The sequence below is a fragment of the Stigmatopora argus genome, chromosome 7, assembly GCF_051989625.1.
Source record: "Stigmatopora argus isolate UIUO_Sarg chromosome 7, RoL_Sarg_1.0, whole genome shotgun sequence".
Lineage (NCBI taxonomy): Eukaryota > Metazoa > Chordata > Actinopteri > Syngnathiformes > Syngnathidae > Stigmatopora > Stigmatopora argus.
In genome coordinates, this window is record NC_135393.1 from 5,605,127 (window position 1) to 5,622,439 (window position 17,313).

The 17,313-nt window shown below is 37.8% G+C and overlaps 1 protein-coding gene across 1 annotated transcript in view; it reads right to left on the minus strand.

The window, feature by feature from the left end:
• The window catches only part of dnah6 (dynein, axonemal, heavy chain 6), a 46,136-nt gene that overhangs the window by 4,094 nt on the left and 24,729 nt on the right, over positions 1-17,313 (minus strand). The window contains exons 46-76 of the mRNA XM_077604994.1: positions 15,288-15,434; positions 15,118-15,191; positions 14,465-14,619; positions 14,011-14,242; positions 13,790-13,942; positions 12,724-12,864; positions 12,098-12,340; positions 11,841-12,008; positions 11,505-11,740; positions 10,918-11,062; positions 10,232-10,348; positions 9,962-10,085; positions 9,635-9,831; positions 9,335-9,538; positions 8,833-8,958; positions 8,107-8,271; positions 7,799-7,866; positions 7,495-7,675; positions 7,119-7,292; positions 6,755-6,994; positions 5,388-5,523; positions 5,126-5,298; positions 4,471-4,661; positions 3,429-3,589; positions 3,136-3,224; positions 2,824-2,970; positions 2,584-2,722; positions 1,424-1,543; positions 1,150-1,271; positions 728-857; positions 479-606 (exon numbers count right to left, since the gene is read on the minus strand). Of these exons, the coding sequence (XP_077461120.1) occupies positions 479-606; positions 728-857; positions 1,150-1,271; positions 1,424-1,543; positions 2,584-2,722; positions 2,824-2,970; positions 3,136-3,224; positions 3,429-3,589; positions 4,471-4,661; positions 5,126-5,298; positions 5,388-5,523; positions 6,755-6,994; positions 7,119-7,292; positions 7,495-7,675; positions 7,799-7,866; positions 8,107-8,271; positions 8,833-8,958; positions 9,335-9,538; positions 9,635-9,831; positions 9,962-10,085; positions 10,232-10,348; positions 10,918-11,062; positions 11,505-11,740; positions 11,841-12,008; positions 12,098-12,340; positions 12,724-12,864; positions 13,790-13,942; positions 14,011-14,242; positions 14,465-14,619; positions 15,118-15,191; positions 15,288-15,434 (4,826 nt within the window). The remainder of the gene's footprint in view (positions 1-478; positions 607-727; positions 858-1,149; positions 1,272-1,423; positions 1,544-2,583; positions 2,723-2,823; positions 2,971-3,135; positions 3,225-3,428; positions 3,590-4,470; positions 4,662-5,125; positions 5,299-5,387; positions 5,524-6,754; positions 6,995-7,118; positions 7,293-7,494; positions 7,676-7,798; positions 7,867-8,106; positions 8,272-8,832; positions 8,959-9,334; positions 9,539-9,634; positions 9,832-9,961; positions 10,086-10,231; positions 10,349-10,917; positions 11,063-11,504; positions 11,741-11,840; positions 12,009-12,097; positions 12,341-12,723; positions 12,865-13,789; positions 13,943-14,010; positions 14,243-14,464; positions 14,620-15,117; positions 15,192-15,287; positions 15,435-17,313) is intronic.

A 17,313-nucleotide genomic window follows, 5' to 3' on the forward strand; every position in this document is an offset into this window, starting at 1 on the left:
ATATTTCATTGCACCTTATTTGCCGGGACGCCCGGTCATATTTCATTGCACCTTATTTTGGTCAAAAGAATATTTCTATCTGACAAATTTTGCTTGAATACTGCCCAACATTCGCTGTAGATTTGCACCTGCATTGAATATTTCAGTCAGTTCCTTGCAACACAAGTTGAACAAACATTCATTCATTCAATTTGTGAGCCGCTTACCCTCACAAGGGTCAGGGGAGGTGCTGGAGCCTATCCCAATCAACTACGGGCACAAGGTGGAGGACACCCTCTATCAGTGACCAGCCAATCGGAGGGCACAAGGAGACAGACAACCACCCACGCTCACACTCATGCCTAGGGACAATTTACTGGGGAGAACATGCAAACTGACCGGGGATTGAACCCACGACCCCAGAAATGTGAGCCCAACGAGCTAACTACTCGACCACCTCGAATAAACACTATTCTCATAATTTTGAATGTGTACCTACCCTGAGTAGCCGAATCAGTTTGGTAAACCTGTCAGCTTCTTGGCCCAACACAGTTGTTAGGGAGTTGAGTCGACCCTTATCGTCTCGTTCGAACAAAGATTCTAATGCCTCGTCCATGTCAAGGCGTTCTACAAAGACAAACACAAAAACATAATGCCGGTGGTGTTATTTACTGTAGGAACAGAATACTGCCTTCAACAATCTCTTATTTAACCACAGAGCACAAAAAAGCACAGCTAGACTATTTACCAGGTAACTTAGCTAGAATGGCTTCAGCAAGTTCGCACACAATCTCATCATTGCTTTTGCCTCCTAGTTGGGCTGAAGACCGGGGATTAACATCGAGAATTGTGTTGATAAGATTTGTGGTTTCTTGACGCTGTCAACACAAACACATACAAAGCATTCAGATGATTTATAGTTTAATTACCCAAAGTGGTTTTCTCTTTGATTACAGATAGAAATCCTGATGTCTCCTCAGTCAGTGACCATGTTTTTTTGTCAGTCCCTCCAATCGTACTAAATAAACCGAAAAATATTTCCAAATTCCATTAAAAAACAAAAGGTATGCTAAAATACTTTAATCAACAGCCAACAAATCAACTGATTAACACCATAATGACTAGAGACTGACTACTATTTCTACTGATTTTTCTAGTGCAACAAAGTACCTGGAAGGCCAGGTTAGCATTTTCATGCATGCCAAAGACCTCTGGGTCGTCAATGATTGGAAGAGTCTCAATATAATCAATAAATAGATCGAGTGTGGTTAACGCAGGGGCATAGTAGACGCCTAGAAAACACAAGGGGCCATTAGATCAGAAAAACCATAGTAGACCAAATTACTTAAGGAAGAATACATTAATTTATGTTAATATGAACTTGTGACAGCTTTACTGAATTATCCATAAACAGTCACGGGGACAAATGGAAATTTAGAGGTACCTGATGGTGAGAACGTATAGCAAGACCCCAAGGTTTGAGGTGAAAAGAAGCCTTTTAAGACTGTTCTGAGGCAACGTTGGTCCCATGAATCTGTCACTCTGCCTCCATATGTGATCTCACCTAGGAATACAAACAAGATGGAATGTGCTAATCCTCCTTATGTACTTCTACTAACAAAACTATGAAGTAACATTTAAGCGTTTGAGAGAAAGATGCTCGATTAATTGACTCTATTTAAAAACAACAACATACCTTTGTCCAAAGAATCAATACCGTATCACCATGAAATTGGTGATTTCCACCCCTTCCCAGTAGTTTATCCAATTTTTATTTTTTTACATTTTCTCTACTGGTAGTTTTTAAACTGTTGACATAATGATGTGGACCAACATGCACCAAAATATAATAGTATGGGAGTATCTTGTCGCCAGTGCATACGAGTGTCTTTGGACATGAATAATTCATTCTTACTAACTCAAAGAAATGCATGACTCTATGTAGATAGTACCATAATGAGCACATTAAAACACTTATCTCAGCAGGAGCAAGTGTTCAATAAAACAAGCTAAACGATATATTCAATATTGTTTTAAGAAATTGTATGCTCTCTTTGTAGTTAAAATGGTAAACTATATAACTGATAAGTAAGGATTCAACTAAAACATTCTATATAAAGTTAAATAACATTTACATGGAAATGTGTTAAAACTAAATTGGAAAATAACTTTTTTCATGCAAATATTTGTTTAGGTATCGTAAAGTATGAAAAAAAGTTTGTCACTATAACAATAACTATAATAATTTTGCCTGATACTAATGAGAGCCCAAATAAATCCAGTGCCACTTTTTTATATCACTTATCCTCCTTAAGCACACCAGGAAATGGAGCCTATCACAGCATCACATCAAAGTATACACAAGCTGGATCTGTATCAAATCAATGTACAGAGACAAACTAATTTACACTCAGATTCACATTACTCAAGAAGTGAACCAATGCTATTAAACAAGTGAACAACCTCAATTAGTACATTCATAAATTGGAAAACACGTGAATTACTTTTATGTCAACAAACCACTATCTAGCATCAAGAGGTGGGCATTTCAGCATCAAACCTTTGAAACAAAATACTGATAGTCATGTATTAAGGTTCACCTACTAGTGATATAAGTAAGAGCATCCCATGGAATAGTAGCATCTTTGCAGTAGAGGTTGAGGTTAAGCAGAGCACACTCTCTGTCACTATCACTAAACTCGTAGGGAATGTTCCAGCCAAGAGGACCAAATTTTTTACGCTCCTAAGAATGCATGTGAAGAAGGCATACATTTGACAGTATACTAATAAGAAGCAAAATAACAAAAAGCATTTTAGCAAGCACTGAATATATATTAGGTGAACCTGAATCACAGCGTGGAAAAAGCAAAGCCCAAAAACCATCTTTTTCCAATCGAGGCCAAGTGGATGCTCTTCAAAGAAATTGTTGGATATCTCTGTGAAGGCTCGTCGAATGTTGGCACGCAAGCCTTTCGGGGGTTCATTTGTTACCTTGAAGAATCACATGATAATGAAATTATATATATATTTTTACAAATCATTCATTATTTTGTGTAATATTTAAATAGCAATAAGAAAAAGAAAGAATATAATGTAAGGGCACTTTAAAAGTGGAATGGAATTAAATTATTATGATGTCTTATAAATAAAGTTTACCTTGACAGAATTTTGTAGAACAGTTACAGGAAACACTTTAGTAGGCATGGAGCTGAGAAACAAGCGGAAGTTCTCATGGATTGATGTTTCTGAAGGAAAAAAAAATGCTCACTCAATTTTTAGAACATACAAAAAATAAAATGTTGCAATAACTCAAGTCAAATAAACCAACTGCTATAGCAGAGGAAGAAAGGTGAACTCAATTCCAGGTGGACCAGGTGATGTCATGTCAAATATCAAACATCAGAGTCTGCGTGATAATGTATATACAAAATGACAGATTTTTTTCTTACCTGGTTCAGCGAAAGTCTTGATGAGCTCCTCCATGGCGAGCATCCAAGAAACTGCTAAATGACAGTTCTGCAAGAAAATCCAGCCTCCCTTCTCCAATGCTGATTTGATCATTTTTTCTGCTATGGGTCCCTGCCCTTGACCCAGTGATATGGACTCAACCCTAATAATTAGAAAGAAAGTATTTAATTCATAATTTAGTGCATAACTTCAAAATTATTGTTAACATCACATTATTTTTACACATACATTCTCATCTCATTTTCTGAACCGCTTTATCCTCATTAGGGTCGCGGGGGGTGCTGGAGCCAATCCTAACTGTCTCCGGGGCAGAGGCGGGGGACACCCTGAACCGGTGGCCAGCCGATCGCAGGGCACAAGGAGACAGACAACCATTCACACTCACACCCATACCTAAGGGCAATTTAGAGTGTCCAATCAGCTTACCATGCATGTTTTTGGAATGTGGGAGGAAACAGGAGTACCCGGAGGAAACCCACGCAGGCCAGAGGAGAACATGCAAACTCCACACAGATGGACATGACCTGGATTTGAACCCAGGACCCCAGAGTTGTGAGGCCGACACGCCAACCACTCGCTTCACCGGGCCGCCCGCACATACATCCTATTGTTCAATTATTAATTTATTGCCTCAGTACAATAGAACTCTTTGCAACCATAGGTCCCTTCGAGCGTTGGGAATTCAAATTAGATAAAACCATGTCAGATTAACATACCCATTCCTATATTTCTCAACGCATTTTATAATACGTCTTAATTCGTAGACATCAATATGGACTAACCCCATTTGACGTACAATCAACTGCATTTAATAAATGAATATTTTTAAAATGCAGGTACATTTACATTTCTGTTATATTGTTATTTTTTTTCGATAACTAATATAATTGTGGGGCTTTAAATTGTTCGTCGCGTCTTCACTGCCTGCCATCATGTTGCTGCCATATTGCCACCAACCAACAGCACGTGCTAAAAATGCGAACTAAAGATCTTCATATAGCTCCACCTTTTACATGGCCTTACCTATCAAGACAGCCTCTCTCTTTTGCAAAACGCTGGAAGGCACCCATTGGGTCTGATCCAGTACTAAGGATAAAGACCAGTGGTGTGGATGGGGACATGTCATTGTAAAGATTAGCCAGATCAATGGGAGGGTTTTCCACAAACTGCTTCCCTAAACTGACAATCACAAACTCGGTTGCTGCAAAAACAACCTGAACAAGGAAGAATGATATAATTTGCACATTATTTATTTCAGATGTTATCTTGATAACATTATTTCACATTAGGCAAACATCATCATTGTGTGTGGTGTTTGAAATACTGCAGACAACTGACTGGTTGGCAAAAAAATAAATAAGTAAATCACCTTTTGTGTGATATCAGAAATAATATAGCAAGAACAAAGAACTCATGCCCTGTTCTTGCAATCAATGTGTTGCCAAAGGTTAATACAATTTAAAAAAATTATAGACTTATTTGGATTACGAACACATTGAACATTTAGGCACCTTGAAAAGACGATTGTAGCATTTGAAAGCCTATGTGTACTTCTGAATTTGATGGTTGTGGAGTTTATTTAATGAGAGTGCTGGATAACAGAAAAAGTCTCCCTGTGATTTTAGCCAAAAATATTTTAGGATGCCACTATAATGTTGCGTTGTTGATTCCAGCCTACCTTCTCTTCCATGAAGCTTTTGATGAAGACCAGTTTCTGGAAAGAGGTCAACCTTTCATTCCAGTGGCCTCGAATTCCTCCCTTTTTGTTCCCTTCTTCAGACATATCAAGAGGTGGCAACTGTGACACATAATCCTCCCAGGTTTCCGGATTAAAAATTGTCTCGAAGCGTCCTGAATAGAGATAAAAATGTTTTCATATCAAAGAGAAACACATTATGGTTCCTTGTATGGATGGTATTGCAATTGGGATGCAAGTTTACCGAGCTGAACATGGATGTGTGTCGCAATGATTTCTTGGGAAAGGCCCTTGAAGCAGGGCAATGTTTCCTCAAGTTCACACGAAGCTTCCCAGTAATAATCACTTAGCCACGGGATCTCTGGCCGCTCTGGAAATTCCTAAGAGATATTAAAAAACAGTGAATATTACTAGTACAAGAATTGAAAATTGAAATCAACCAATGAAATGTGTAAAGATAGCGACAATGAAAAAGGAAGGTGACTGCTGGAATGACACTCACAACACCAATCAGCCGGAATTGCCAGGCTCATTTACCATGGCATCAAAACCAGGGCAGTTTGCATTGTGGTCTTCAAACCCGTTAATCAAAATAGTCACCCCATTATTTGTTCCACTAGAAATTTAATGGCCTGTGGTTAATTAACAGGAATACAAATGACCTAGAAAATCCTCTAAAATTAGGTTTGGAAAAAAGCTTTTCCTCACAGGAAAACTTTAATTTTACAGATCCAAGAATATATTATATATATATATATATATATATATATATATATATATATATATATATATATATATATATATATATATATATATATATATATATATATATATATATATATATATATATATAATATATTATAATAATATAATATTATAATTATATAAGAATAACGACAATCCAAGAAGAAAAAAAAAGGAAATATTTCATATTGGAAAAAATGCTTTGTTTAGAAATGTTCCCAAGAGAGATTTAAATCAGATTAACGAAACATTCTTCAAAAACAGAAAAGTAAATCAATTTCTTTGTTAATTTAAGTTCCTTCTAGCTCTACTCATAAGCATATAAAATATATTTGTTTTGTCATCCACCGTGTATGCCTGAGAAAGACTGACAACCTGCATTAAATCTACAAAAGCTAAAAGCGTCCTGGGAAACATCACTGATGAAACAACAAACAAACATAGGACGAATTATGGGCTACAATATGGAGCAATTGATGATCCCAACCATGTCTGGAAACACCAGCCTGACCAAAAAGGTTGGGATAATAACAGTCTAATATCATCTCCTTTAATTGTTTGATTTTAAGTAGAAGTCTGAAGAAAGCGCAGGTGACAAGATGAAAATGAAATGAGAGCAGGCAAAATTGTGGGGACCACACGGCTGATGGTCAAGGTACCCACCACCTCTTCTGCCTCACAAAACTTTACCCAGCTTATGTAAAGTTTAGAATTATGTTGTACAGTGGAGTAGGGCTTTGTGAAACTTGAAATTGGCCTTGGCCTTTGATTGTGTGTTGAAGGCTAAAATGTTGATGGGCTTTTAGCCTAGGAACCTCAAAAGCAAGAGTTTTTTCAACAAGCTGTATAAACATAATTTTACTCTACCTTTTCCATGCCTGCAGTAGATCTAATGAAGCTCTGCCACTCCGGCTCAGAGATTTCTCCACGGTACTTCAGGATCTCAACACACAACATGAAGCTATAGATGAGTTTGTGCTGCTCGAAGAGGCCCCGAGAAACATTGATGTAGGAGTTGAGGAGAATCTGGTCGAGTAGGATCTGAAGACGTTCTTCTAATATGTCGCTCTTTTCCGATGTTTCAATGGTAGAGTTAAAGAGCTGTGATGAGAGAACGAATGAAATATGAAGAGGTTATATTACCCCAATCTGTTCCTCAGAGAATTCTAAACTCATGTTTTCCTCAACAATGCCAATAAAAAAAGAAAATATTTATTTCTTACTTGTTTAAAAAGTACTTAAGTGAGAACTGGTACATTGGATCAATCTCAGAGAGACTGGCAACGACAAAGAACAGGACAGAGCCTCGGGTAGCTACAGATCGGTAACCCTCTCTTGCATTATTGATCATTAACTCAGTGGCCTCTGCCTCCTGTAGTCGTTGTTTTATAGCTGCTGATGTCACCTAATGAGAATAGAAAAGAAAACTTAAAAAATATACATATAAATAAAAAAATTAAAACATCATTGAATTGGAGCAGTGGGGCTGAGCTGATCTGCAACATAAAACAGTTGTGCTTAGAACTACACCATGCAAATAGACAAAGAAATAAAATATATATTCACACATGGCATTAACCCTATATTTTGAATTTAAAAATAAATACCTTTGATTCCTGAAGAGTCGTAACAAGTTCCTCATTGTCAAGTATGTTTCCCTCAGAGGTAAAGAGAAGCTTTAAAATACGATCTTCAATGTCCTGGAGCTGAATGCGATCATTATTGATGCGCACAACCAAATCGTTCCTCTGCTCTTCCAGATGTGGACTTTCCAGGCAAACCACATCACTTAGAAAAGAAGGATTTGGCATGTGAAAATGTTATGGTATCACTGGTCATTGTTCATTACATTATTTTTAATAAAATGTTTGAATGATAAAAATATGTATATTTTTTGGTGTACAGTAATACCCAAGCAGTTGGTCCTCTAAACCAGACTTGGTCACAGTGAAGTTGATGATTGTAACTTTGATACACACCTGAGAAGTAAACACACCAATATGCAAATATCCATCCAACAAAAATTAAAACATATATACATATATATATATTTATAAATATATATATATATATATATATATATATATATATATATATATATATATATATATATATATATATATATATATATATATATATATATATATATATATATATATATATATATATATATAATAAATTGAATGATGTTGAATTGTGTGACCAGTTTTTGTTACTACCTCTGGTAGATAGTGGGGATTGGCCATTTTAGTTGTCATATAGAACCGGAAATTTTTGTCATAGTCAATATCGGAGTCTCCAAGTCGGATCAATGTCCGTCCACCTGCCACAAATGTCTGCTTCAACAAGACGGGTTCCAGAGCAGGATCTAAGTTCTCCTTTAACTACATGTGCAGAAGAAAACATAAATGTAGACAGGTCACTGTTCATGTATTTCATGAGAGACCTTGTTAAGAAGCATCATTTGCTCTATTACTCATTGTAGGAAGTATTGGCAGTGACAGATTTTGTTATTTTTGTTAACTTTTCTGTAAGCATTTTCATACTGTACGTATTGTAACATAGAATACACACCGTACAGGCTTTTCTAGTAGAACCTATTCAGTAGTGGTATATGCCCATATCATAATACATCATTTTTGACAATGATTTTTCTTCGTCATTCTGATACAAGTGGAGCCTGCCCAAATCAAAGTTTTTGGGATTAGCTAATTTTATTTATCTTGCATTGATTTCCTGGCCTTTGACATACTACTTTTGTTCACAGTCTGTTAAAGCTCAAAAGTTAAAAACAGAACACCACCTTTTCAAGTCATATTATGATAATTTTATTTATAAAGCCAAAACTTTTACTTGTAGAAAATATTTCTGGACCCATTTTGTTTGCAAGATATGGGCTTAATTTAATCAAATTTGTATTTAAGTTCAACATTTTACGTCCCTACCTCCTCCAGCAGAACAGGCATTCCCATCCGAATGCCATTTTCTAATTTTTGAAGAAAGTTTGGGTCCGTGAGCTTGATCACTTTTAGACCATGCTTCGCCTCCTTTGAGCGTATCCATCGGTTAGCCTAATGAAAAATAAATGTTCCATTTTAATAATGCATGTCTGAACCGGCTAAAACTTTTCACCGTAATGCATGCTACCAGAAATTCTAGTTAAGGGTAAGACAATATTTCAACCAATGAGATTTCTGCACATGTTTCGCTGTAACAGTGGGAATGGTAAAATGGTTGAATATCATTTTCTGTGAACATTTAAATCTGTATTTACATAGAATATGTACTCTAACAAGAAATCCCCCGTTTATCAAATAATTATATTCAGTTATTAATAAATTGAAAATGACGACAGAAATATGAGCAGTTCTCAAGCAAACATTCCGTTGAGAGGAAGTGGTCAATTACTCTGATTTTATTCTTTTTTTCCTCTTTTTGTTGAATTACCTGATCCTGAGGGTCAATCATGAGAGGCCAGCGGCGACCCTCATTCACCAGTATTCCATTCTCTGTAGAAACTGTGTCACGGGGCAAACCTTCATTATTCCATTGTTGAATAACATATGGGTCACCCAGAATATTGATCACGCTGAAGCTGGAACTAATGGGAACTTTCAGGTTCTGGCACTGTATAATCCATTCATCAACAAGCTGAGGATCAAATAGCAAACATCACGTGAAAAACAAAATACATCCGCAACTTGCGTGCATTCATACACAAGGCACTGTTTTTTTCTGACTTCCTACCAGTTTTCTATAATGAGAGGTAAATGCTCCATAGTAGGCCACACAAGCAGCTGCGATGAAGACATTGCCTACGACATCGATGATCTGTTGCTCAAATGTGGAAACGCTTTGCTCCCAACGCACTTGTTCATCTCCTAAAGCTGATGTTAGCTTTCCTGCTCTGGACAACCGTGCCTGTGTCACGGCCATAGTGTTAACTGCACAAAAAAGAAAACAGTCAGATAAAATAAAGGATACTTGCTATGAGCAAATACAGCAACATGGTGTATATTCAAAAATTAACTCAAGGTTAATTTTATCATTTCCAGTTTGGCACATAGCAGTCACCCAATTCCTGCTTTTCATTAAGGCTGCTGTCGTAAGATTCTTGTAGAATCCTGATCTTGTCTTCCACACTCTGGAGCAATAGTTGCTTTTCCTTCAGTGTTGACATTGTAAGTTCCAGTTCTGCCTATATTAGAAAGGTATAAATAAAGTGCAGTATTTATGATTATTATTAAGTGTGAGCAAATATGGACAGAGTGACATTGAAACTGTTATAAGTGTGTGGATACAACCCCACTGGGTTTGTGCATGTTTGGAGACTAACATGCTGACCTGGGCCTTAGCAAATGCTATTCTTTTTGGACCGACTTCCTTGAGGATTCTGGAGTATATGTCCATAGCTCTCACCCACATACACATGGATTTGCAAGCTTTGGAAACTTTCTCCACCTAAAAAATAAGAATAAAAATGGATCAGGGAAATTACAAATGTACTCCAACCATAAAATTGTAATGGTACATTTTAGTGTAATGTATATATTCGACCAAATATGAAAATAACTTGATTCCATCTGTGATATTCAATCTGAAAATTATATTCATTCATTCATTTTCTGAACCTCTTATCCTCACAGGGGTCGCGGGGGTTCTGGAGCTTATCCCAGCTGTATTCGGCCATGGGGTGGGGGACACCCTGAAGTGGTGGTCAGCCAATCGCATGGCACGAAAAGACGGACAACCATTTACGCTTACACTCATACCTAGGGGCGATTTAGGGTGTTAACCCAGCGTACCAATCATGTTTTTTGGAATGTGGGAAGAAACCCGAGTACCCGGAGGAGAACATGCAAACTCCACACAGGAGGACTGACCTGGGAACAAACCCAGGACCCCAGAACTGTAAGGCCGAGGTGCTAACCACTTATCTTCCGGGCTGCATGAAAATTATAATAACATCATTTAAAACTATTGCATACAATACATGCTATATAATTTTTGGACAAAAAATCTAAACATACCTTCTCAGGTACAAAGTCAGGGTTATTAATGTATTTCTGCAGCTTTGCCAGAATTTGAGGCTTAATATTGTCCTTGTCATAGTCAGTCAGAAATCTTGTAAAATTGGAATCCCCCAGTAACTTTTTGGCAGTGTTCCAGTCTGGTCTGTATAAAGAAAATGAAAAATCTTACAATGCAATAAAAATATACATTATAAGAGACTCATTACACATTCAGAATAAGCTTGACACTTTAACAATTTGAAAAATGGCACATTCATTCACCCAAACTAATGGGTAAAATCTAGATTTGGACGGTGTACAGACACGAATAGAACTCTGGAGGAGATTTTGCACCATGTTAAATACCTTTGTATCTGCCTATCCAATATTTTGTGAAGTAGATGATACACATATAGTTTACAAAAAAAGAGAAAGAAAATAATGGTGGTTCTAATGACGTGTTAGTACATTTTCATTATCTGTATTTTCAGTTTTTCCTGAATATGTCAGAAATATATCTCAAACATGATACACATAAGATATCAATTGTTCACTTTTAGGCATGGCATTGTTCTAAATAAAGAGATTGAAAGAAGCACACAGACTTGAAATTGAGCAGGATGCATATAGCTTCCATGACGGTCATGACCATATCAGGAGGTTTGGTGAACACTTTGAGCTCAGAAATGTCTGCCTTATCCAGAGCACTAAGAGCCTGGTTCGCACCCTCCAGGGCAGGCAGGGCCTCGTTCAGGTCTCTTTGACAATCATCAGCTATTGCTTGTGTATCTTCAGCTTTGACTTTTGCTATTGCCTCTTCTTCTTTCACAATTCTGCGTGTCTGAAATAAGGTTAAAAAAACATGCGCTAAATACACTAAAACTTTGGCTTCATTACCGCAAAGTTTACATTCAAAGGAACCCTAATAAATGAGGAAATACCTCATCAGCACTCTCTTGGTCAACAGACAACTTTTCCATTAGGGCATCGACATCAATGCTTTTTTGTTTAAGAAGTGGCTCAAGGCCAGAAAGTTCCACTTTCATAGTGGCCACAAGCTCGTTGGTCTCCAGGAGCTTAGTTAGACCACTCTTCACACGGTCCTTTGCCTATATCCGTGAGAATTACAATATGACCGTATCCATTACATACACAATTTTATATACATTTGCTCCATGTTTTTTTTGCTTTGCCTTACAAACACTAGCTGCTGCCTCTTATGGCCAAGCATGGACAGGTACAGGTTGATGAGTTCTAAGTAGGAGGTAGGCGTGGTATAGTATCGACGTCTTAGTTCTGAGTAGAATCGTTCAGCCATGACTGACACACTGAGATGCGTCTCCACACACAAATCTGAAAAGCTCTGTTTAAGCTCCTCTGTACCAAAGTCTATATTTTGGAAAAAGGCCTGGGAGACAGAAAGCAATGCCTCACGGGGCCACTTGGATTTACACAAGGAAGGAGAAAAAAGGGGGAAACAGGTAGAGAACAGATAAAAGTTATTCTTTTTTAAATATAAACATGAATTAATTATAAACGTGAATTGTAAACCATAGGTCGCCCCTGACTATAAGCTAAAACCAGAAAATTTGACAAAAAAATGCATTTTACATTGTATTATTATATATTAACAACAAAAGACATGCAGCTTTTTATCCTTCAAAACCCCACACTGGGCTATAAATTGTAGAGTTCAGAAAAGTGGAGGGAAAATATCAGATATGTGAACAAAAATGTTCCTCAAACTTAATCAAGCCACTCAAATCATACACACTCCAAAAAGGTAAAACAAATGAAGTGCTGTAGTGAGAAACCTTAGCATACCTCCACAAACCAGTCAATGGTGCAGCAATTAACCAGAGAGGGAAACATGCGACAGCGGGACCTAAAGGCATCACCGACTGGACTCATACACAGCACAATATGCAGCTTCTCTCGTACACGGGAGATAAAATATTGAAACACCTGAAGATCACAAACATACAACACGTTTGTCACAGCCACATTGTCGCAGTGCCCGATATACTACATAAGGGGTGGCCAACTCCGGTCCTCGAGAGCCCCTATCCAGTCTGTTTTCCATATCTCCCTCCACCAATAGACCTGAATCAAATAATCGGGATTGGTATGAAACTTCTGGACAGCTTGCTGATGAGTTGATCATTTGATTCAGGTGTGGTAGAGGAGGGAGATATGGAAAACAGACTGGATAGACGCTCTCGGGGACCATTAACATTAACATAGTTCCTACCATGTGAATTATGTACAAAGGAATGCCACAGTGTAGATTCATTGATGCCGCAAAGGCATGCTACGCCTTCAGCATATCTAGGAATATTTAGATGGCAAGATGTCGTGGATTTTGGCCCTTTAATTCTTCTTCTATGGTGAAATATTGCTTCTTTTTCAGCGCCGAGTGCCGCCCAATTCAGCACCGAAGAAGCGGAGCTCTGACTTCCCCAAATTTTTATCCCGTCTTCAGCTTGCGAGTTTCAGCATTGATTTTGACATTTTTATAAACTTTTTTTATACTTAAGATAAAAAATGCGATTTACTGAAGCCGCGAAGTGGTGAAGGATCACAGTAATATCACAATGTATGCACCTTTTTTTTTAAAACAATGTCTTAATAGAGCTCTTTGGCTTCTTGTTGTGAAATGTCAGTGTAATTTTTACCCACAAGAAATCTTTCTTCTGGACCACAGGTATTGTATTATTCTGAGACAATTATTTTCTAAAATCATCTTAGATGTAGATGTGAAATGATCTAGTATTTGCATGGTAATTCAGTGAGTCTTTTGCATACATATTGCATTTGTACTTACTGGATGGTTACGGTATCGGTTTGAATATGTATAGTATGCACTAGAGTAGTATGTGCATATACTTACCTCATCTCTGTTCTCTTCACTGATTCCAGCTTCTTTGGCTTTTGGGCGGGTTGCAGCAAGCACATGTTCTAGCTCGTCTTTTTCAAAGAGGTTGGGCACTTCACCAGAGTTCAACATGTTGTTGACATCCTCCAAAAACTCCTCTACTACTATCTAAAACATACAGGTTAAGAACTTCTCAAGACTTGGATTGATGGAGTAATTTTTCTTTTTAGACATACCTGAGTGTCTGTAAAAAGAAACACTGTATCTTTCCTTTCCACGCCAGCCATCCTATAAAGCCTTCTCAAGTCTTCGTGAAAGCTGTCATAGTTGTATCCTCGACTTAGCTCTATCTCAAAGCATTGGTAGTCACAAATGTGGGATGCCAATCGAGTAAGGGACTGCTTGCCTGTGCCCCCAACTCCTACAAGCAGACCATTGCCTCGCTCCAGGCGCACCATGCGAGCAATTCTAAAAAATACGATTGCCAAAAGTAACAGCTTTTTTTCTAAATGTCAAATTTTACAAAGACTGCAACAAATCATTGCTGCAGTCTTCAAATTAAAATACATTAATGTGTCCTTAGATAGTATTATAATGTTTCACATTATTTAATATTTTAGTTTTTTCCTATTGCAGTACAAATATTCCACCTCAAACATGAGTAAAGTCAGGGTGCATGAGCACAAGTACCTGGAAACATGCTCAATAGCATCCTGGAAGAAGACCAATTTGCTTTCCTTGGAATAGGTTACATTGTAGTCACTAAGATAGTCCAAAAGAACAGATTGAATCTTATCAAGGTCGTCAAGATCTTCATAAAGACGTTCTTCCTTTTCTGCCCCAACCTAAAGGCATAAAATTAACCAAAACTTTATTATTATTTTTTAAATTTCTTATTTCATTTTCTGAACCGGTTATCTTCACAAGGATAGCGGGCCGTGGTGGAGCCTTTCCCAGCTAACTATGGGCACCAGGCAGGATACACCCTGAATTGGTGGCCAGCCAATTGCAGGGCACGAGGAGACAGATGGCCATTCACACTCACACTCATACCCTGGGCCAATTTAGAGTCTTCAATCAGCATACCAGGCATGTTTTTGGGATACGGGAGGAACCCGGAGTACCTTGAGAAAACCCATGCAAGTCCGAGGAGAACATGCAAACTCCACACAGTCAGGACTTACCTGGGATCAAAACCCTGACCCCAGAACTATGAGGCCAACTCGCTAACCACTCATCCGCCACCAGTACTTTATCTGAAAGTTTCCTTAAATCTGATCAAATCAACGTCAAACACCCTTTTGAATCAGATTAACTTGATAGTCCGTTGTGGTGAGTAATACCTTGATGAAGTCCCCAAATATTATGGGCTCAGTCACAAAGTATGAGGGATTCAAGTTAATACCAAAATATTTGCCTGGAAAACAGCGACAAGAGTAAAGGGTTTTAACAACAAGTATGAGGAAGTGCATGTTTTAAATGTTCCAATGGACAGTGTATTAGTTGTTCTTACTGGCTGTCTCACAGACAATGGTGTTAAAATACTCTTTATCTTCGCCATTGATTAGTCGATCATGGAAAACCCGCTGACATTCATGGCAGAAAAGGCGAAATATCTGAGTCTTTTCTCTTATCTGACTTGCTTCACATTGCAGCATACCTTCAGATAAAGAGACACAATAATATATTTAATATTTCCTTTTTTTCCATTTCATATATCTGAACGCTTGCCCCATTTGGTTAGGCTTTCTAAAGCAGTGTTTCCCAACCACTGTGCCCCAGCACACTGGTGTGCCGTGAGCAATGGTCAGGTGTGCCGCGGGAAATTGCAAAAAGTCAAACAATGTAATATTCAGAGAGAAATATTAATATGATGAGATTAAAATTGAACCATTACAAGGTTAAAATCAAAACATGATGAACGTTAAATTATAGATTATACTATTACAAGATTCAAATTGTGAAACAGTCATTTTGTTGCTTATTTTTCTTTAACATGAACTGGAAGTTGTTTGGTTTCTAGGGCATCAACTTTTGGCGATGTAACATCTGTGTGAGCACAATTTTTTTTGCGTAATGTTAGGAGATTTAAGTAATATTTGGAGAAAATTCATAAAATTATGCGATTAAAAACATTACGTTACTTATTTTTGCATCACTCGAACTGGAAGTTGTTCAGGGTCCACAGACATCAACTTTTGGTGACATTAGGTCAGTGTGAACAATGTGATTTTGGAATAATTTTTGAGGCTTATGTGATTCCTGTTGATGAAACTTTGATGAGAATGACTTGGTAATATAAGCGACATAGTTTTAAATTAAAAGATTTTCAGATGGTGGTGTCCCTTGAGATTTTTTCAATGCAAAAAGTGTGGCGCAGCTAAAAAGAGGCTGGGAAACACTGTTCTAAAGAATTTTTGAAGATGATTTTTTTTTTGCATAGAATAGTACAGGGAATGTATGAGAACAGATGACACTGTGATCTTCAGTGTAAGCGAAGAGCAGGTGGAGGAATGTTTTCAATGAATACAATGAATAATGAATAATTATTGTTTTATATAACAAAACAATGAATAGTTTCATTTAGCCTATCCCCGGTGGTCAGCTGGAAAAAAAGTATACGGGGCATTATTGAAGATTTGGACAATGTATAGTGTTTTGATATTTGTGTCTAGTGTTTTAATTTCCAAGATTATCTCCCTCGTGAATTTCCATGCATACATTAAAAGTGGGTGGGCTTCCCTTGCATCAACCAGTTGCTACAGAGTGATATGCTTGATGGTTGTTGTTCCTTATTCCCACTCAAAACAAGATTTTGAATTAAAAGATTGAGGCAAAAATAATTATCTGTTAGGGCTCCCGCTGCACTGACCCCCAGACAGTTCTGTGTGTATGAGTGCCGGTCCAGTTTCCTGATTACAGGGAGACGACAAGTACAAGCCATTACCATTACTTGCCAACTCAACAGTCGTACACCACGACAGTTGCTTTCAGCACTAAGGTAATTCCACATTCTTGAGAAATTGGCTAATTTGATTATCCTGTTTCCATCGTAGGATCTCTCTTGTCTGCCTCCTTGCCTGTACCCTGGATACCGCATCCTCTTCACTGGGAGCCTGCCTACCTGCCTGCCTGTGCACTTGCTGCATTCCTCACGCTATAGTCAAGAAACTTTGAATTACAAGCACAGCCAATCTACTCTCCCTTGTCTGCTTTGGGCTCCTCTCTCCTCCATCTCCGAACAGTTTGATTTTGCCCACAGAGGCGTCCAGGGGCATCCTAATCAAATGCGAAAAGAAAATAACACTGTTCTATTTACAAGGTTCCATGGGATTTGAGATTAGCTCCTGGACAGCCAAGGTTATGTTTTGGAGATAAGGTTAGAGAGAGCAGACTTGGACAGTTTGGACACATCTAGAGGAGAGACACTCTGTGATGCAGTTGACTTTAGTGAGGATAATTGATGGAAAAAAACCTATGCCGTGTGCCCATAATGGACTTATCAAAAACACCACAATAATAGGGTTGCATTTGTTTAC